The 22568-nt window shown below is 41.9% G+C and overlaps 1 protein-coding gene across 3 annotated transcripts in view; it reads right to left on the reverse strand.

Annotated features, from left to right (window-relative positions):
* Positions 1 to 12318, reverse strand: part of MED27 (mediator complex subunit 27) — a 173480-nt gene extending 161162 nt beyond the window's left edge. The window contains exons 1-2 of one of the 3 annotated variants that reach the window (XM_037879433.2): positions 11994 to 12318; positions 8276 to 8420 (exon numbers count right to left, since the gene is read on the reverse strand). In XM_037879433.2, the coding sequence (XP_037735361.1) occupies positions 8276 to 8420; positions 11994 to 12199 (351 nt within the window). In that variant the 5' untranslated portion in view covers positions 12200 to 12318. The remainder of the gene's footprint in view (positions 1 to 8275; positions 8421 to 11993) is intronic. The other 2 variants (XM_043530238.1, XM_043530239.1) reach the window with 2 other exon arrangements.
* Between the last annotated feature and the right edge of the window lie 10250 nt (positions 12319 to 22568).

The following is a 22568-nucleotide window of genomic DNA, read 5'->3' on the forward strand; positions in this document are numbered from 1 at the left end:
TTTTGTTATTGACAATTACTGGCATAAACACATTTTATCTGATGGTCTTCCCTCCACGTTACCCTCTAACACTGAAATCACCGAGAGAATTTATGTTCCACCTGAATTTTGCCACCCCTCTGCTGGTCACTGAGACAAATCTAGGAATAATGGCACTAACTGTACCCCAGATAGAGCACAAAGGAACAATTAATACCTACGGCAGTTAGGTGGGATGAGGTAATCATCTCTTCCCTAAACCTTTCAAAGTCAGAATATTCAGAAAATGGAATTCAGAAGACTAAAGGCATTTCACCAAAACATTTGCCAAAAATTGTAAAGAATTAGAAACCTATAAAGGGCATTTTTCATGCTGCCAGACAAATGAACAAGATTAGTGAGTAACTGGATAATACTTGCACTTTACACATATTTAGACTCAAAAGTATTACATCATTTTACACTTGAGAAAGTTGAGGCACAGAGATTTTGGTGACATGTCCAAGGTTACAAGGAAAATTAGTAAGCAAGTCAGGAATGGAATCCAAGGGTCCAAACTCCTAGCCTATGTCTTAACCATAAGATCATACCAACAGAAGTGTTTAAGCTCTACTGGTATTATTGTCAACTGCTCCTCCATTGACTGGAGTACCAACTCCAAAGGTCTGATCATTTAAAATCTTTCCCCTAAACAGGCACTTTTCTAGACCACCATCCTACTCATCAAGTATGTCAAGAGCCAAAAATCTACTAATAACATTAACATTTGTATCCTGAACAGCAAAGATAGCTCTTCAAGAGTAACCTTCAGAAGCACTGGGCCTCAGCAATTAGTTCCCAGGCAGTCAAGCTATCATAATAAAGTTTTCTCAATATGCCAGGCACATGTATCACCCAGCTGATGTTACAATAGGTTTAAAAGGAAAACATTTCCCCTTTGGATGAATGAAATATCTATAGAAAAAGTTGGATCCCCTGTAACAGCATGTCAAAATATCACAACCCTGCATTTTTATAGGATGAAGTCCCTAGAGTACATCATCTTGGCTATATGCCAGTTTCCAAAGAACTGCCAACATAATAATTCAGTTACATTGCCCATACCACTGTAAAACTGCATTAAATTCAAAATGTTTGAGCGCATCCAGCAATTAAAATTAATGTTCCTTGGAATGAATGCTTCACTTTACAATCAAGAAGAAAAAAAATTACCTCAACAGTGTTCCTCTAGTACTATGGTTAACATTTAATGGCATTTTATTGCCATTAAGCCCAATATTTGTGTCTAATCGATACTAAGCTATCAAGGACAGCCTAACAAGTCTGGACTATCTTGATGAGGCTCTATTGATTTCCTTTTTCAGGTGTGCAACTAACACAATCGACACAAATAATTTAGAAGGAAACAAGGTAATTTAATAACAGAAAAGGAACATGTAGTTTCTCTTTTCTCGAGTGACTAAATCATTTTAACTCACTAATGGTAATTAACACTAAAGTTAGATATTTAACTATCTGTAAAATACTACGGATAAAATAACGTAAGCATTTTAGAAAGAAAATCATCTATCAAGTAAATATTAAACCTACAACATGTCATTAGTTTCTCAAGTCCAACATGCAGATTAACAATAATATTTTCTATCTTGGTTCAATTTAACTTCATACTCTGTATTAGAGAATCTGGTGTTTTAAAATGAATGCCTAATAATTTGCACTTGCACACCACCTTTATTTAAGGATCTTATAATGCTTTACACATATCAATTATATCTTAAGGTCTAGTAGCTATAATCTTCTTTATACAGATGATTAAACTGACAAATTAAGTAATCTGCCTTAAATTATACAGCCAGTCAGTGTCAGATTTCAGAACTCTGATTTCAAGTCACTTGCTCTAACTACTACATAATATTGCCTCCCCAAGTATACCATTAACAGAATTTTCTAATGCAACCTTGATTCTGTTCTAACTACCACCATCATCACCACCCATCCTTGTACATGTCACAAGAATGAAAATTTGGAAGCATCACTGTAGACATAAAAAAAACATGTATCATGTAACCACTGTAGAATAGTATAGTGCTTTATTTCTGTGTTTTAATTCAAAATGAAATACGTAATTATTCTCTTGAATATATGTTATGTTTCTTTCAAAAGTTTCACACCACACACTTTATGCAACATTCACTGATAGTCTGAAAATTCAACTTCTTTCCCTGCTGAAAGTGTTTACAAGACTTTGTTCTGGTTTCTGCATTAGGAATTTTGTTACTAGCAAGATTAATTTTAACAACTCCAGGAACAATGTTTAAGTCTGCTGCTACAGAACAGCCATACAACTTTAAGACCACCAGGAATAGGGGTTGATGGGGGTTAGACATAGTGCCTCTCCACACTCCCTTCAAAGCAGCAAAAATTCTCTACCAGATGATTAATTTTAAAAAGGTCAAACCTGGGGCATTAACTATTTGAAAATGTCCCTTTATGATAAGAAGCATTTTTCCTATGAAAGTGTTCACCTAGCTCCATTGACATACAGCATGCAACACATTTACTGTTCCAATGGAATCAATGGATATACCTTAACAGGCATTGCCTCAGGCATGCACAGGGCTAAGGTACACAAATGACACCTCAAGGGCAAGGAGGATGAATGAATATACAGAACAAGCAATAACCTCACAGAAGCAGCGGATGAAGGATCAAAGGTACATCTGACTCAAAGAATGAGGTGGAGCTCAAGTGTTCAAAGATGATAAATTTAGTCCAAATTTAAACATTGCTACAACTGGCATGATAGCTATTATATTACAAGCTTTAATAGATTAAAAATTAAATTCGCCTAGATGTCATGTATCCAATATAATTGCGTATACTTTATAAAACAGACTTAAATTAGACAATTACCTACTTTTTTTCCACAAGACCACTCGATCATTCAGTGCACAGAATGGACAGCACACAAGGCAGGGTTGATTAGTGAATGAAGTGGTTATCCGTAGGTCCATGGCCTCATTTGCAGCAGAAAGTCAAATATGTTCAACAGAAAGATGGGGCATACAGGTCTTGCGGTTAAGGCACTGGACTGAGATCCAGGAGAAGAGAGTTCTGTCACTGGTTCTGTCACAGATGTGATGTTAGATTAGTCATTTAAAACAAAATTTGCACAGGTAGTCATTGATTGTTCATTTTTTGGGAGTTCTACCTGAGACACCTATCTAGAGTCTAATTTTCAAGACTGCTGAGCACTCAATTCCAATAGAAGTGAATAGGAGTTGCAGGTGCTCTACACCTCTGAAATCTCAGGCTACCAGCATCTTAGGCATCCAAAGTCAGTAGGCACTTTTGTAAATTTTGGCCTAAATCTCAATGTGCTTCAGTTCCCTACTTGCAAAACTGGGATAACAATACTTCCCTTCTTCACAGGGAAGTTGTAAAGATGAACTCATTAACATTTGAGAGCACAACAGAAAAAGCTATGAAAATATTCCATACTCAGGGCAGCATTTGGACAGCATGCAGTAAATAAATATGGGAGTATAGAATGAATGATAAATATAAGTATTAAATAGTTGCCTCAGTCTCTGAGCACCCCTCAACCTATGCACTGAATCAGGCGGTATAAAAATAGTATATGATCATATAATTAAAAGCTAATATAATGCTTACAAACAAGGAGTCAGAATTAAGGCTGCACAGGCAACCTTTATTCTGGCATTTCCTAACTTTTGAACACTTGGCTTTGCCACCTTAATGTAATTTTAATATAATTTTTGTATGAAACATATATGGATATAAAATGTCTGTATTAGTCAGTATTTCAGTCTAACTTAAGTGACTTTTAACCAGTTCCTCAAGTGTAGAATTATAATCGTGGTACTATCTTCCCATAAGATTTTTTCTGTGAATTCTGATGTAATGCAGGGATGCACACTAGAGAACAATGAAAAGTATTATTCTGCAGGTGAAGTGCTGAATGGTCTAAATAATATCAGACCACACATCCACAGGCCATGATCCATTTGGCAGAGCAAAGTACAAAAATGCAATTGTCCATATGTACATGATTATTGAAACAGAAAACAATTTCTAATCATTAGGCAGAGCTCAATGAGTGTTAAAAAACGATAACTGCTGGTTCCAAAGAGCACCATAACTTACCAACATCCAATCAGCGTTTCACCTACAGGAAGATACCTAATTCTTTTCTTGTTATCCAATATATATCCTCAGCATTAAATCAGAATGCACAGGAAGGTCAATTTGGGAAATGGTACTTCAATTATAATTAAAAACTTAGCTTCCATTCTTAAAGAAATTGTTTAAAAAAAAAAAAAAAAAAAAACACACATCACTCCATATATTAGACCTAAATACTGACTAATGGAGACATGTCATGTCTCCATGAGCTCTAGGACGAGGAATTAACTCAATTGAGCTATATAATTTCTGCCTTAAAACAGCAAGTCATTAGCCAAAGCAAACAAAATGCCATCTAATTCCTCCCTTATAAATGATCAGTTTCAACTTTCAGTGTTTATATCAGCTAAAATTTGTAAGCTCTGCTAGGCAACATCTGTAAAAGTAAAGTTCTTTTGCAGATTCATGGGTGTTTAATTAATATGTTTAACAAGCTCTTTTGTGTTCCCAAAGAACACAGCTGTCTCTATTACACGTACAACTTTACCATCTGCAAAAACTACAATAAGTAAATATCAAAATAGCAGGTGTTAATAAAGAGCAGCCAAGATAACTCTTCTCTAGGGAAAGAATTAGTTCTTTCATTATAATCTTCTGTAGCCCTGGAGCAGGCAAACCTTAGCTGTTCAGGTCTAGAAGGAACTGGTTTTGTGGTTCATGGGAACAACAAAGTAAGTTCTTGGGGTAAATCTCTGCAAAACCACAACTATTAAGTATAAACTAAATACGTGGCCCCAGGCCAAAGCCTTAAGACACTAATTGCCATTTGAAATGTGGGTCTCCACATAATATTCATTAACCACAGTTATACACATTCACACTTGATGGATAAAATGAAGCTAAAATTGTCAAGGGAATCCTTAATTTCCCACTTTAATATTTATATAAAGTGAGAATTTTCTGTTAAGCTCTATGAAATAAAACGTTCCCAATACACAAAGTATTGCAAAGCTATTCATTTAAAATGTCTTAAGATAGTGTATTTTCACTTCTTTTCTCCCAAAAAGTAACTCTTATTGATATTAGTCTGCTACCTGAATTCCCGTGGTTTTAAAAGTTAAATGGGTATGTATGGCTCCATGCAACAGTAGAAGACTTTTACAATTGCTTTCCCTGTGCTTTATGAATGTCTTTTGGAACCCTACCCCAGCACTTCCCCCCCACATACACACACACACACACCCCCCACACCTTTCTTTATCTTCCACAAACAACCATTTGATTATTCATGTAATCAGTAATGCATGAACCATCTAAAGAGAAAGGGAGAGGGAAATGCCCTCATCTCAGCTCATCAAAAATACAACAAGCAAGCCACAAAGGGGTCACAAATTAAAAATTAAATGCAGACAGAAAAAGTGCATCCACACATTACCACTACTGAAACTTCCCTTCCAAACAGGGGACACATACAGTAGGGAGAGGAGGTGGCCAAAGACATGTTTTAAAGTTATGCTAATTACATTTTATTCATAACACATGTTTATCAATGAAGAAAAATTAAGCACCAGCATGCTTGAACACCACTAGAATCTTTGCAGCTACAGGCAAAGCCACTGGATGGCTAAAGCTGTCACACGGGTGATAGATCTGCTGTTAGCAACTAAGGTAATCTATATACCAGTGCCAAGTGCTGCAAAGACAGCAGGAGGTGACTGCAGATTACAAGAAACTCAGGAAAGGAAGCTGGTAATATTTAGAGATGCATCAAGCAGACAATAACTAGTTAAATGCAAAATATATATATATTTATTTATTATAGACTAGATCTGTACAATATGTTTCCACTAAAAAAAAAAATCCCCCCTCCCAAAAGACAAGTATCTATTAGCACTAAATTCCACCTAATTTATAAAATGTTAACATGCAATTGCACTCTGAAAAACTATGGCAAAAATGATAGTGTGGGGCTCTGTGGGTCTTAATAAGACTAGAACAATTTGCTCAGTTTACAAATGAAAAGTCACCTTCCAAATTCATCCTGGAATCTGAGAGTCTTTCTTGGTCAGGTCACCAGTAAGAAATCATCTACAGCTGGAACATAGATCTGCTTACTTTACTGCCCAAAATAATTTTTGCTAATTTTTATTCCTGATACTGCTACAGAACCTATACAAGGGTGTAAGAGAGATGGATTCTGCTCTTTCTTGCGCATCATCAGAATTATTAGCTAAGTTCCAGTTGCAGAATCTCTTACCAGTAATGAACATACGCCATACACAAATCCACCTCACACTCTCCCCTAGTTGTCCTGGCTCTGGAGTCCTCACAAGGGTACAAAGTAATTTTTGTTATTTAAAAAAAAAAAAAAACTTTGTAAAGTAAGCAGATATGTACAACAGGTTGGCAACATTTGATTGAAAAACCCACTGGAAGCACCCAAGCCTGGGGAGAGAGGTTGGGCTTGATTTTGTGTTTCATTTTGAATTTGTCAACAAAACAAAACTCAGTAACAGGGTTTTATGTCTCTGACTATACCCAGGGAGCAGGTCTTCTAAGAAAGAAAGTCAAACTGCTGACAATAACTACACTTTAAACAGAAAAAAATCAGTTTGGGGAGGCGGGGCGGGTAATCACACTTTAATTTAAACTAATACTGAGTTTTGCATCAGACTACACATTCTGCAGCACTACAGGTAAATTAAAATAGAAGATTGTATTGAATTAAAAATGAAAAGTCACAATATGATCAGCAGAGTCTTCATTGTGGGGTTTATTCTGCTATTCAATTTAATTTATACAGTCCAGAAGAGGTAAATATACGACAGATTTTTATATTTACAGTACAGAGGTACACACCAATAATTATCACGGAGGTGTGAAGCAGGAGGTTTTAGCTGCAAGATGGGACAGTTTTAGCATTTGGGAAGGCATGGGAGGCAGGTGAGGCTTTTGGCAAAGGGAAAGGGATGCATCTTCAGTTTCTCTCTAGCAAGCAGGTTTGGAAGGGACTTAAACTCCTAGTTCTCCACCTCAGCATCCTACTGCCTTCTGCCACAAAGTCTGGTACTTCCTCCAAGGACAAATAAGGGCATTATTAGAAAGATATTTGTGCTAAAATGACCAACAGTTTGAATAGACAACACAAAGTTAAGTTTCAGAGTTACACCCCACCAGGAGAAATGTGGATAGTTCTGCAGATGACCCTGATGAACTGAAGAATCTTCCCACCAGCATGGAAGGGATTAAAGAGGGCCTTTGGGCCCGGTTAGCCTTGCCCCATTGTACCTGCAGCCAGTACCAGGCCGGCGGTGGGGTGGGGGAGGAGAAAAGGAGAGAACCTGCTTCAGTTCAGGGCTGACTGGCAGAGAGGCAGGAGCTAGCTGCCTCTCTACCTGAGGGGAAGGATCACTAACTTGCCAGCCAAGGCAGGAAATAAGCACGGTCTCCCTGGCTGAAAGACTTCAGAGAGCCGGCCTAAGAGATAACTGGGTGACTAAAGCACAGAGACCTTGTGAGGTTCCAGCTCCCCCAAACTTATGGCTGCCCTGCCCGGAGGAATCTGGGACTGCAGCAGGACAGCACCCAAGGTCCACGAGGGAATGCTACTTAGAGAGAAGCCACCACAGCAACTTGGATTATAGGGGCCACTCCACAAACTGAAGGGACAGCAGTAGGAAGCAGCCCAGGACAGTAGACATAGACTCCCCGTTGGGAGGTCCCCTGTTCAGGGGTTGACTCACACAGGGCACTGGTCTGGGACCTGGTGGAGTGGGAGGGCCCGGGTCCCCCTGCCCCACTGACTTAAAGACTGAGCACCCTGACCAGGGAAGCAAGGAGCTGGCAGTCAACAGTTCCAAACACTTGACCACCTGGCCCTCCACACCCCATTACAATGACGATACAACATCAGTTCACATTTGGAAGATTATCTTCACAAACATAAGAATTAAAAACTTTTTAAAATTAAATTAAAGCTTAAATTCTGTTTCATAAGTTCTGCAGCCTTGATAATGTGAAATACATAGGGTTCTGCCTTTGTAGCAGACCAAACATTATATACCAATGCACACCAACTACCCACCCTATTATTTAATTACTTCAGTCTACAAACGATCTATTCATTAGCAATTTGATACACATCGTTTACCTTGTTTGACCATTTATAGGCCTGAAGTAGTTGACTGTAGAGAGGAGTTTTGTCCTGTACAGGATCTAGGCTCAACAATCCACTATTATGGAGAGGATGGTTCTCAGATGGTTTGCCTACTAGATTGCTCAGACGTTCCAGTTCACTAGAAGTAAAAAAACAAACACCTTTTATGTAAGAACTGTAGATAGTGTGGAGTGAACAATCAAGTGTGCATGTAAGATATGGTCCTTACGCATCTCACAATAAAAAAAAAAAATCAGTTTCGCCATAAAAATTTTAAAATGCTTGTCCAAAGCTCAAGGCAGTTTGACAAGCATTTAATTACCAGTATTAACCGAAAAGTCACAAATGACCCACCCCCAAACAACACCACTTCTCCCTCCCCAAAAACCTTGGTAAATACATGGGCTTTGTAACATGCCATGAAGATTCAGAATATTTTGGACCAGGGTTGGTAGAACTGCAGTTCCCAGCCAATGAGAGCTGCAGGCACATATGGAGCTGGGTAGGGGAGCCTGCCAGCCCCACCAACCCTCCCCCCACCCCAGCACCAGCAGGGGTCCTGGGCCACCTCCCTCAACGCCCCCGGACCGCTCCCCGCCCAGAGTACTCTCAGGCCCCAGCCCAAATTTTAGTTACAGGTATATAGTAAAAGTCATAGACAGGTCATGGGCCGTGAATTTTTGTTTACTGCCCATGACCTGTCCATGACTTTTACTAAAAATACCCATGACAAAAATGTAGCCTTAACTATCATTCCCTCTGACTTACATGTCCCACACCACCTTAAGGCTCCATTCCTGCAAACATTTAGGCACATGATAGCTTTACTACTGAAAGCAGGCAAACTGAAATGAGTGGGATTACTCACAGTAGTAACATTAAACATAAATTGCCTTTTTATGGTATTAACCAAAGTCCATTGACTTCAACAGGCTTTTGATCAGATCCTTATTTCATTCAGTAATTTAAATATGTTATTATGTGTCTAAAGCACCTCTCTCACTTTTGCTTGTTCTATAAATAATAAAAATGATATCTATCCAATTATGTTGCAAACTTCAGAAAAAATAATTAGATATTTATAAAAATGGGTAAGAATACCTTCTCTAGCTAAGATGAAAGACAGGAAAATATTTCAAGTAACTTATTCACAGAGACTTTGTCATCAAATTTGGTTGGCTAATAAAAAAAAAGTGGCACAATTTTGGAACTAACCAAAGTGCAGTTTCTGTGTGTGTGCAAGGGGAAGAAGAAGAAAAAAAAATCAGCTGAGTATTGTCAAAATAGAAATTTAGCAAAGTAGTGGAGAAAGTCCTCCATTTTATCTGCACCTTTAATTTTCTTGTGTTTACAAGGAATCAACTAGGAAGCTAGTTATCTTCACAGCCTCACTATGATCATATTGGGGTAAGTGCAACACAGCAGCTCATATGGGGGGCAGTAAGTAATAAAATGTCACTTGTCTGGACTGAGTTCTTGGTTACCCTGGGTTTCAGAATTATACGATTTTCCCTAGTCTACAGAGAAGTTACTGAATGTTTAGAGTCAGTGAAATGATTATTGATAACTTTTACAGCACTACACTTTACAAAACAAATAAAGACAAAACAGCTTACAGTCTGAGGCCTTGATCTTGCAAAGGGATCTGTTCAAGTAGCTCTTAGCTAGCTTTCTTGTATTATATTTGTTATTATTATATTATTATTATAACTATCGATCCCTTCGCAGGATCAGGTCCTATGTTAAAATGAAAATACCAGATGCATAGGAGCACAAAGGCAAAAGCAGAACAAGCAGTCACTTAGATTAATGTACATTCGTTGAGAGTTACTTTTGTTGTTTGTATAAAAATATAAGATTTGGTGGAGAAAAATAATTTCAATGGCTTCCTATCCTACAAACAAAGTTTAGCATCATTGTTAAACTAGTTTCAGAGTTCAGAGTAGCAGCAATGTTAGTCTGTATTCGCAAAAAGAAAAGGAGTACTTGTGGCACCTTAGAGACTAACCAATTTATTTGAGCATAAACTTTCGTGAGCTACACGAATAAATAAATTGGTTAGTTTCTAAGGTGCCACAAGTACTCCTTTTCTTTTAGTTTCAGAGTGGTAGCCATGTTGGTCTGTATCAGCAAAAACAACAAGGAGTACTTGTGGCACCTTAGAGACTAACCAATTTATTTGAGCATAAACTTTCGTGAGCTACACGAATAAATAAATTGGTTAGTTTCTAAGGTGCCACAAGTACTCCTTTTCTTTTAGTTTCAGAGTGGTAGCCATGTTGGTCTGTATCAGCAAAAACAACAAGGAGTACTTGTGGCACCTTAGAGACTAACAAATTTATTTGGGCATAAGCTTTCGTGGGCTAAAACCCACTTTTAGGCCACGAAAGCTTATGCCCAAATAAATTTGTTAGTCTCTAAGGTGTCACAAGTACTCCTCGTTGCTTTTGTTAAACTAGTGTACCCCACAAATTCCTCCTCTTTCACTTAGGTCAGTGGTGTTCTACCTTTTTTTCATTTGTGGAGCCCTAAAAAACTTCAAATGGAGGTGCAGACCCCTTTGGAAATCTTAGGTGCTAGATGCTGTCCAAACAGAACAAAAAGACAGTCCCTGCCCCAAAGAGTTGATAAACTAAGGCCCAGATCCTCAAAGATATTTAGGTGCCTAACTCTCATTAACTCCAATGGAAGTTAGGTCAGTTAGGTGTTTAAACACCCCTGAGAACCTGGGCCTAAATATAAAACAAGAGACAAAAGATGGAAACAGACGGATGGGGAATACAAGGAAACAAGGAGACCATAATATCCCCTGCTGATGAGCTGTTAGAAATCTACCCCAATAAGCCACACAACTGATAACTGGGCTCACCACCTCTCAGTTCTGATGCACCCTATCAAAACTCAACCTTCAGGATGAATTTGAAATGTAGCTTTTAAAAAAGAGATGCTGTTAACTTTAAAAATCAAACACTATACACAAAGTTACTTACTAACACCTATTAAAACGGAAAGAATTCTGAAAATCCAGTCTACTTCTATTTATGCTCTTTGTTTACTTTTCCATGGTCCCAACCTAAAAAGGTAGATTCTGTTCTGTCAGGGTGGCTTGTTTGCCCTCAGTTTCACTCTGAGGTTCTTAGTGCTAAGACTTCTTTTTTTGGGAGGGGGGAGAGGGGGTATTTCATTTTATTTCAAACGCTGCAGGGGAAACGTTTGTGCCGGTAACACCTCAAACTGGTCCTAGCCCTTACATAAGCTTGTTTCCACAAAATTAAGTCGACGTTCAACTTCAAGTCAAGTCAGTCTCAAGACAGGAGGGAAAGGTAATGGCCAGCCCTCCCCGCGCCTTGTTGTGCTTGTCGAATCACGTTCCCTATTTAAAAATCTCTCTCCCCCCTTTTTCCGCGCAAAATGGACGGACGCTCCTCAGCCAGAAAGGGGAGTGACAGGGGCGGTGCGGCGCCCCAGGGGCTCGCTGGCTCACGGGATGGTTCCAGCTGGGGGTGCCCCTTCCAAACCTGGGTGCACCCGGCCCGGCCTCCCCACCCCGAAGCCAGGCCCCAGCTCCGCTCCGAGCGCAGGGCACCCTTTCTCCTCCCCGCCCCTGCCCCACCGCCTCTCCGGCCTGCCGCTTCCCCTCAGGTCCCGCCGCCGCCCCCCAACCCGGCCCCCGCGCCTCACGGCGAGCAGCCGCCCCCGGCCCCGCACGCACCTCAAGTCCCGGCTGACCGAGTGCAGGCTCTCCTGGAAGCAGGAGACGAAGCTCTTCTCGCGGCCCTCCAGCGTCTCCTTGTTCCGCATCCCGTCCTTCAGGCAGTCAAACACCCGGGTGACGCTGGAGCGCAGCGCCTGGATGGCGGCGATGGCCTGGGAGAAGGCCTCCAGGTTCACCCCGGGGCTCAGCACCCCCTCCGCCATCTTACCCCGCAGCCAGCCGAATGGGCCTCCCGAGCCTGGCAACGAGAAGCGCCGGGAACACCACGGGGCCGCGCCGGCCCCAGGGCAGCCTGGGAAATGTAGTCCTGTGCGGGGGGGCTAGAGAGTCGGTGAGGGGCTAGAGTGGTCTGTGGGCGGACGTAGGGGGCAGGGAGGTATAGAGCGGTGGGGAGCAGGGAGTCGCTGAGGGGGTAGAGACGTCTGTGGGTGGAGGTAGGGGGCAGGGAGGTATAGAGAGGTGGGGAGCCCAGAGTCGGTGAGGGGGTAGAGATGTCTGTGGGTGGACGTAGGGGGCAGGGAGGTATAGAGAGGTGGGGAGCAGGGAGTCGGTGAGGGGGTAGAGACGTCTGTGGGTGGAGGTAGGGGGCGGGGAGGTATAGAGAGGTGGGGAGCAGAGAGTCGGTGAGGGGGTAGAGACATCTGTGGGTGGACGTAGGGGGGCAGGGAGGTATAGAGAGGTGGGGAGCAGGGAGTCGGTGAGGGGGTAGAGACATCTGTGGGTGGACGTAGGGGGGCAGGGAGGTATAGAGAGGTGGGGAGCAGGGAGTCGGTGAGGGGGTAGAGACATCTGTGGGTGGACGTAGGGGGCAGGGAGGTATAGAGAGGTAGGGAGCAGGGAGTCGGTGAGCGGATAGAGAGGTCTGTGGGTGGACGTAGGCAGGGCCGGTGCAACCACTAGGCAAACTGGCCACTGGGCGCCAAGTGGTTGGGGGTGGCCAAAAGCGCGCTCCAGGGAGGCGGTGGAGCGGTGGTGAGCTGGTGCAGCGGGGCGGGACGCCTGCAGCACTTAACGGGGGGGGGGGGGGCGGCGTGCAAGGGAACCGCTCCCCACCTCAACTTACCTCTGCTCCACCTCCTCCTCTGAGCATGCCACCCCACTCTGCTTCTCTCCCTCCTAGGCTTGCGGCGCCAAACAACTGATTGGCGCCGTAAGCCTGGGAGGCGGGAGAAGTGGAGCGGCGGCTCCCTGGGCCGAGGGGAGGGGGGCGGGGGGGGGGAAGCTGCCGCAGGGCTCCTGGACGGGTGTAAGGTGGAAGTTTCGCCTAGGGCGTGTGAAATCCTTGCACCGGCCCTGGATGTAGGGGGTCAGGGAGTCAGTGTGGGACGTATAGAGAGGTGGGGAGAAGGGAGTCAGTGAAGGGGTAGAGAGGTCTGTGGGTGGACATTGGGGGTGGGGAGTCAGTGTGTGGGGGTGTAGAGAGGTGGGGAGCAAGGAGTCAGTGAGGGGACGTAGGGGAGCGGGGAGTCAGTGTGAGGGTAGGGGGAGGTGTGAAGTCAGTAAGCAGGAAAAAAGAAAAGGAGTACTTGTGGCACCTTAGAGACTAACCAATTTATTTGAGCATAAGCTTTCGTGAGCTATTCATGAAGTGAGCTGTAGCTCACGAAACCTTATGTTCAAATAAATTGGTTAGTCTCTAAGGTGCCACAAGTACTCCTTTTCTTTTTGCGAATACAGACTAACACGGCTGCTACTCTGAAACCAGTAAGGAGCGAGTGAGGTCTGGGGCGGGCACGGGGAGTATGGGTTTGAGACAGAGGTGGGGTGACAGAGGGTTGTAGGGTGGGAAATTCAGTGTGTTTTTGTCACAGGTATTTTTAGTAAAAATCATGGGCAGGTCATAGGCAGTAAACAAAAATTCACGGCCTGTGACTTATCTATGATAACACAAAGAAGTTTTGTTGGTGGGGAGGTGGGCAGGGCAATCAACTACAGTAGAACCTGAGTTATGAACACCTCAAGACTGGAGGTTGGTCATTACTTTGAAATGTTTGTAACTCTGAACAAAACGTTATGGTTGTTCTTTCAAAAGTTTACAACTGAACATTAACTTAATACAGCTTTGAAACTTTACTATGCAGAAGAAAAATGCTGCTTTTAACTGTCTTAATTTAAATGAAACAAGCACAGAAACAGTTTCCTTACCTTGTCAAATCTTTTTTTAAACTTTCCCTTTATTCTTTTAGTAGTCTACATTTAACACAGCGCTGTACTGTATTTGGGGGTGTTTGTGTGTTTTTGGTTTTGTTTTTAGTCTCTGCTGCTGCCTGACTGTGTACTTCCAGCTCCAAATGAGATGTGTGGTTGACTGGTCAGTTCATAACTCTGAGGTTCTGCTGTACAAATACTGAGACTGATCCTGTCAGCTGCTGAGCATCTCTTGAAATGAATGGGGGCAGTTTAACATTGTTTCAGGCTGTCTACAAACTCAGAAAAAACAACACAGTATTGGTTTACATTTGGAATTATTTCTCCCAATCATAAAGGCTGGAAACTTTTTTTTCTAATGAAGTTCTCATGTCTGCTTCACATTTAGATCAATAATGATTTAGATCAGTGGTTCCCAAACTTGTTCCGCCGCTTGTGCCGGGAAAGCCCCTGGCGGGCTGGGCCAGTTTGTTTACCAGCCACGTCTGCAGGTTTGGCCGATTGCGGCTCCCAGTGGCCGCGGTTCGCTGCTCTAGGCCAATGGGAGCTGCTGGAAGTGGCGCCCAGTACATCCCTCGGCCCGCTCCACTTCCAGCAGCTCCCATTGGCCTGGAGCAGCGAACCGCGGCCACTGGGAGCCGCGATCGGCTGAACCTGCAGACGTGGCTGGTAAACAAACCGGCCCGGCCCGCCAGGGGCTTTCCTGGCACAAGCGGCGGAACAAGTTTGGGAACCACTGATTTAGATAATGGCATAGAGAGTACACTTATGAAGATTGTGGATGATACCAAGCTGGGAGGGGTTGCATATGCTTTGGAGGATAGGATTAAAATTCAAAATGATCTGGACAAACCGGAGAAATGGTCTGAAGTAAACAGGATAAAATTCAATAAGGGGCAAATGCAAAGTACTCCATTTAACAAGGAACAATCAGTTGCACACATACAAAACGGGAAATGACTGCCTAGGAAGGAGTACTGCAGAAAGGGATCTGGGGGGTAGAGTGGATCACAAGCGAAATAGGAGTCAACAGTATACCACTGCTGCAAAAAAAGCAAAAACCATTCTGGGATGTATTAGCAGGAATGTTGCAAGCAAGACACAAAAAATAATTCTTCGGCTCTACTCCGTGCTGATTAGACTTCAGCTGGAGTATTGTGTCCAGTTCTAGACACCACGTTTCAGGAAAGGTGTGGACAAATTGGAGACAGTAAGAAGAGCAACAAAAATGATTAAAGGTCTAGAAAACATGACCGATGAGGGAAGATTGAAAAAAATGGGTTTGTTTAATCTGGAGGAGAGAAGACAGAGAGGGGACATGATAACAGTTTTCAAGTACATAAAAGGTTGTTACAAGGAGGAGGGGGAAAATTGTTCTCCTTAACCTCTGAGGATAGGACAAGAAGCAATGGGCTTACATTGCAGCAAGGGGGGTTTAGTTTGGACATTATGAAAAACTTCCTAACTGTCAGGGTGGTTAAGCACTGGAATAATTGCCTAGGGAGGTTGTGGAATCTCCATCATTGGAGATTTTTTAAGAGTAGGTTAGACAAACACCTGTCAGGGTTGATCTAGAAAACATTTAGTCCTGCCATGAATGCAGTGGACTCAAGGTCCCTTCCAGTTCTATGATTCTAGAATTTCTGTGGCAGACTATACAGTTTGTGACAAATTCTCCAGCTGCAATCATAGGATACATGGAATCATGACTATATTTTTGTCTGAAAAACACTGTATTGCATTCAAGCCTGTATTAATTACTCATTGAGTCTTACTGAAGTCAACAGGACTTTTTCTTGAGGAAGAATTGTAGGATTGATCCCATTAACTAATTCTTCCTCACAACACCCTAGATAAATATTATACATTTTACAGCTGGGAGAAACTGAGACTTCAGCTACACTACAACATTTAATCAAGTTTGTAACTAGTCAGTGACATGGTTGGGTTTAAATGTGGTTTGTATTGTCACTCAGCCTGGTTAACACATTATGACAGACAGCATGTTTCACTGTTCATAGTGATCTAATTTTGGTGTAAGGTTGTTTTCCTGTAACAAGCTTGTCACACTTTCTGCAGCATAGACAGGACCCCAACCATGCCTGTGTAATGGGTTTGGCTGGTTCTCCTACCTCTCAGCTTTTTGTGTGATTGGGATATCCCAAAGTGTATTGCCTCTTTTTCTGCTGGTGCTTGTACTCCAGGCACTATCTCTTGCTGAGGTGCTATGGAATACCTGCCCAGAACGCACTGATGGTTACAGAATATAGACATGGACATGCACACTTGGCTATCACATGGTTGTGTTATGAAAATAGCTGCTGTATGGATACAACTCTACTGTGTTTGTTAAAAATGAGTCAGACAGGAGTGTCACAAACTAGATACAAAAGCTCAGTTGTACTTGTAATGTAGACAGGTCAGACTCAGTGAGGTTAAGTGACATGCTAACAGCTACACAGCAAGTCAGTGGCAGAGCTAGAATCAGAGTGTACACTAAAAAGTTCTGACTCTAAGAAAAGAAATATACAGTTAAAAATAACCAATATAAAAAGGTTGTGGAGAGAAGCGTGTCGAAAGAAACAATATTAGGAAGGAGAAAACTAAGTATTGGATGGCAAAATTTGGTAATATACTCCATTGAACTAAACAGGTTGTGCAAGCATATAGAATTAGATTAGATCCTCAAAAGCTCTACTCCGATGAAGTGAGCTGTAACTCATGAAAGCTTATGCTCAAATAAATTGGTTAGTCTCTAAGGTGCCACAAGTACTCCTTTTCTTTTTACTAATTGAGCTAATGCAGTAAAAATAGAGTATAGCCATACTAGGTACACACTCGTGCTAGTTAGCCCTTTCTGCTGCTCATGCTGCTGTGACTAAACTATTTTTAGAGTGCTATCTTGATCAGAGCTAGCACAAGTATGTCTCCTCAAGCTGGAAATCACACCCCCAGCTAGAAGTGTTGACATATCCAGTTTACTCAAGTGTTCTAACTTGAGCCTAGCTGAAGTGAGAGCTTCCACACTTCAGAAACACTTGAGTTATACCGGGTGATATGATTAGCAGCACAGAGCCATTAGGTTAGCGGAGTGATTGGATTGGCTGCTGCTGAGTTGTAACTCGAGCTGTGGTATCCCCACTGCATTACAAAGCTTGAGTGCTGCAGAAGCTCAAGCTAAAGTTGTCATTCTCCACCCCACAATGGACCAGCTAGCTCTAGTTTAAAGCAGCACTCAATTCAAACTAGAGATTTTTGTGAGAGTCATAACTCAATCTAAATGTGCTGTGAAGACACACCCTAAATGACTTGCCCAAGGTATGAGAAGAAGTCTGTGGTGGAAGGGATTTTTGGCCCTGAATCCTCTGGCAGACCCGACCACTTGATCATACTTCCTTCTTATCAATCCTCAATCATTTAAATTATCACTGGTATTTGTTCAGCACCATCAGTGACCTTGGTGCTATATAATACACAAACCTAAAGATAATCCCAGTCCTGAAAGGGCTACCACAATTGATGGCTCTTCATTTTCCCATGTGGAACAGCTAGGAGGTGTTAGTCAGTTTCCAATGAAGAAATGTCCATGTCACAAAATCTCCCATCCTATACCTATTTGGTATTCTTGTGCTCTGCAGAATGGCCGAGGACTGAACAGGCTACTTGTGGAAATTGAACTGCCTTTTGCCCCCTAAGTTGGCCCCTTTGAGATCAGGTTTAAGGCAGTTTGGAGAAACCTGCCGCTGCCATTTCTCCCCAGAACATAGAGGATTTCAGTCTCCAGGGCTGCCAACTTCGCACCTTACACCAGCACTGAATTCACATGAAAATTTAAAACAAAAATGCAAAAATAATCTGTACCCAGTCAAACTAGATGTTATTTTTTGCATGTAATATTCTGTCCCAAAAATATGTCAAATTTTACTTGCAAAAATAAAAGACTGCTGTTTTATTCCATATGCAATCTGTAGAGCAATACGCTCAGCTGCTTTTTTTTCCCCTACTCAAAGATCAAGTACAGAATCTGGTGTAATACTGAATGGGGAGAATATCTCGTTATTTAAAAGCTAAATAACTGCTTAAAATTAGATCTGTGAAGGCATCAAAAAATACCAGAATTCACAGATGGTTTGTAGATAAATTCATACTGTATTCAGTCCACTCAACATCTAAACACACACGAAAAAAAAACACTAGACAAAAAAACAACAAAAAAACCACTTTTTCCTCTCTCTCTTCAGTCTGAATGCTGATGTCTGCTCAAAACATATGTGCTTCTTTCTTTAAATTGAGCTCTGAGTCATGGGCTGTTGCACTATTACATTCAAACAGCCATCTCTTTGAAAATTTGCACCAGTATATTTTTAAAATATGTAAAAATACATATTTAAATTGTCTGTATTTTTTGCATACTTTCAAATGGACAGCTATCAGGAGCGGGTTAAATATAATGGAAATAATGTAGACAAGATGAACTGCAACATGCAGGGGGATGAGACTGAATGATCCAATTGTTTCTTCTTGGCTCAATCCTTCATCCTGATCCTGCAGTTCTCATGCAGCAGAATTCCAGTTGAATTTACTAGGAGTTTTGTCTGAGGGCTACAGGGTTAGGCTCAGTATGTTCAGTATGCACTGTGGTTAAACTAGGGTTTCCTCCTGGATTCTGTCATATTATTTTAAATCTTACTGTATTGTAGTACAAAGGACTGGTATGTCAAGGGGCAACAGCAGGCAACTAAAAGTTAGGACTCCCTGGATATGTTTCTGTCAGTCTCACATGAGGCAAATCCTACTTCCATGGATGTGGAGAGTCCAGATTCAGCAGTCGTTCAATATACAACTGTGCAAATCCACTATCCTTGATCCTCATGGAACGGGGGCACAAGAGCTTCAGAAGCTACTGAATTCTTAGGTTTGTGGTAGCATCTGTTATGTTGATTGGTTATTCCTCCACTGCCAGAGAGGAAAACCCAATTGCACAGCCTAGATACACAGGCTGTGCTTTGCTTTCTAGGATTTGACCCTGTGTCAATAGTTACTGTCTCTGCTATTTAAAAAAAAAAATTAAATACAGAATCTTTCCGGGGTGTTTTTAGGCTTCAGTAATTAACAAGTAGTTTGAGGTCCTGGAATGGCAAGGATTATATAAGAGCACGGTTTTATTATGCTTTACGCCATAGCCTTCCTTGTATGCACGTTTCAGTTATGGTCTCTTTTTTAATCCACTCTTTTCACTAGTTTTGTCTGTTTTAAAAGGGCGATTCCAACAGTAAAAATGAAGTCAATAAAATCTGCTTATGGTTGAAAATAGCTATGAAAATTTGGGATTCCCAGATTACACTATCAATTTTGAATCATCATAAATTTAACAGTTGCACAGGTCAGGTTTTTTCAAACTGTTTCAGACTCATCAATTCATCCAGGAGGACAGCCTGGATGAGTTTAAACATCAATTTAGCATAGAAAAATCTTCCAGACAATAGATATAACAAACAGAGGCTCAGTGGGAAATTCAGAGTCTACTTCACTCTGGCCCTGGTTCAGGAAAACATCCCGAGTCAGGAAAGCATCTAAGCACATATTTAATGTTAAGCACACACACCCCTTAAGTGGGTTCTCAAATTGGGTCCTCTCAAGCATTCCTTTCTCTTTCCTGACACAGGTCTCTACATAAATGTGTGACTATAGTTAAAGGTAAACGCCAGTGTAATATAAAAGATATTCTAATCTCTAGGCATGATTGTAAGGAATAATTGAGTTGTAAATATCCATAATGAAAAATAATATAACTCTCAATCAAAAGAAGCTGCCGTCTTGTAGACCTGAATCTGCCTTGGAGACAGTTTCAAATTTGTTGTAAGACAAGTTCTGTAATTTCTATGAAACAATTTTGTTTCAGTTGAATTGCGCTTGACTCAGTTGTTAGATTAACCTTGAATTAATCTATGACTGCTTTTCAAGTCTCTAATTTCCATTGCTCTCGTAGGGCAATTGAATCCTTCAATTCAACTGTGCATCAAGCAGCTGAAGCTTGTTGGGAAGCATAATTAAAATTGCATCCCTCACTGTGAAATTCACCCCACAGAAAGGGCCTGTACAAGGCTCTCTGCACCACTTAAATCCATGCAGAGGGCCCAGTGCTTAATTTTCCCTGGTACCTCTAGGGTTGGCTGTTCATAGCCTCAGCATCTCTGGACTTGCCGCATCAGTTACGAAAGTAAAATAATTGCTTGAGCCCTGGCACCTCTTTTATTACAAATTAGGTACTGAGATGGCCAAGAGGGACCTAAAATGGCACATAGGGCCTCGTGTGTGCGCTCTGTACCAGGGTGAAATTTCACCCTTCGAGAAATTCAAGAAATTTCACCCTTCCTGTTCACTTAATAGCAATTCTGAAACAATAACCGGTATTTCTAAATCCTCCTTGTTTAGTATACAAGGGACAGCTCTGTACCTGCCTGATCTATCTGGAGGAGGTTCAAGTTAATTCCATGCTATTCATCTTCTTATACCACCCTCATCACCATAATGTCCCACCGCCTTACCAAAGGACATTAATTGACATGACTAACATTTGCAGAGTGTGATTTGTTTTTTCCCTGTCAGCCTCTTCTCAGGGGAAAATTGAGTGTGCACTATAGTATTGTGTTTTGATAGGGTTGTTTTTTTTTAAAAAAAAAAATATGACTGCATTATTATGTGTTTATATTAGAGAAGGCAAGGTTTTTCACAGGTTGGGATATCCATCAGTAAACCTATTTGCCTCAGACCAGAACAAGAAATGCTAAGTCTTCTGCTCCGGGGGGGTGGGGGGGGCTCCAGTCTACACTCCCTGTCAGATGCCTTTCTAATTTTCTGGATGTCAGGACTAATGTATGCCTTCCTCTTGATCCCCATGATACCGAGGCTCCTGAGGAAACTGAGGCAAGATGCTGGATTGATGATCATGATTGCCCCAACAGTTCTGGTACTCAAATCTGGTGAACTTCTCAATATAGCCACTGGTCACTTTCCCTGCTCTGCCAAACAATCTTGCAAAATAACTGTAAATTGCATCTGGACCTAGCATTGTTACATCTGACAGTTTGGATGTTGTCTAGCTGTCACTGACTGAAACACCTTGTTCAGCTGATGTTCATAACATTCTCCTCCAAAGCAGGAAACCGTCAGCTAGCCTGACGTATAAAGCTAAGTTGAAGAGGTTTTCTATTTGGGAATCTCATGACTATTGGTCTCTTTGGCCAATACCCATTTCAGCAATACTGGACAATTTACTAGCCCTGAAACAATCTGGCCTCTGTATTAGTTTTATAACGGTCCATCTAGCAGCCATATTTGCAGATCACCCTTCTATCCAGGGCCACAGAGTATTTTCTCACCTTCTTGTGGCAAGATTCTTTAAGGCCCTTATTTATGTTTGTCCCCTGGTTCAGGATCCCCGTCCTTTGCACCTCAGTATAGTAACAGATTTGATGAGTCCCACCTTTGAGCCCTGAGCACCCTGTTCGCTATCAGTGAAGATTGCCTTTTTAGTAGCCATTACATCAGTTGGAAAGGTAGGGGAGATTCAAGCCCTCATGGTGGATCTCCCTTATACAGGGTTTCATAAGGACATCCTCATCCATAAGAGCTAATTTATGCATCTCCTAATTTTCTTCCCCAGGAGAAGCTAAACGTCATAAAATACAAGCATTGGCATCTACCTTCCCAGAACAAAATCATTCAGGAGCACACCTGGATTGTTCATGGGCTTCCATGGTAGTGTTAAGGGTCAGGCAATATGCTCACACAGATTATTAAAATGGATCTCCAACTGTATAAGAATATATCATCAGCTAGCCAAGTTAGATCCTCCTAGACACTTCACAGCTCATCCCACTAGGGTCTCAGGCAGCCTCTCCTGGCTGTTTGAAGAATGACCTTATTTCTGAAATGTGTAGGGCAGCTACATGGAGCTTGGTCAGCACATTTACAAGGCAATATTCTTTGGTAGAGGCTTCCAGACTGGATGCACATTTTGGTAGGACTGTCATGCAATCAGTGTTTAAGTAGGAATCCTAGAAGCCACCTCCAGGCAAACAGACAGCTGCCTGTTAGTCACCAAGAGTAGAAGCTATGTGGACAATCACTCAGAAAAGAAAGAAAAGTTATTGACTTTACAGTAACTGGTTCTTCAAGTGCGTTGTCCACATGGATTCCATAACCTACCCAGGTCCGGCTCTAGGTTTTTTGCCACCCCAAGCAAAAAAATTTGCCACCCCAGCTCCAAGAGCAACTGCCCAAGCAAAAAAAGGGGTGGCGGAATTGTGCCACCCCAAGCATGTGCTTCCTTTGCTGGTGCCTAGAGCCGGTCCTGAACCTACCTTCCTCCCCCACAACTATGGAGTCCTACTCCTTTGGGATTCTATACTGGTGAAAGAA

The sequence above is a fragment of the Chelonia mydas genome, chromosome 16, assembly GCF_015237465.2.
Source record: "Chelonia mydas isolate rCheMyd1 chromosome 16, rCheMyd1.pri.v2, whole genome shotgun sequence".
NCBI classification, from domain to species: domain Eukaryota; kingdom Metazoa; phylum Chordata; order Testudines; family Cheloniidae; genus Chelonia; species Chelonia mydas.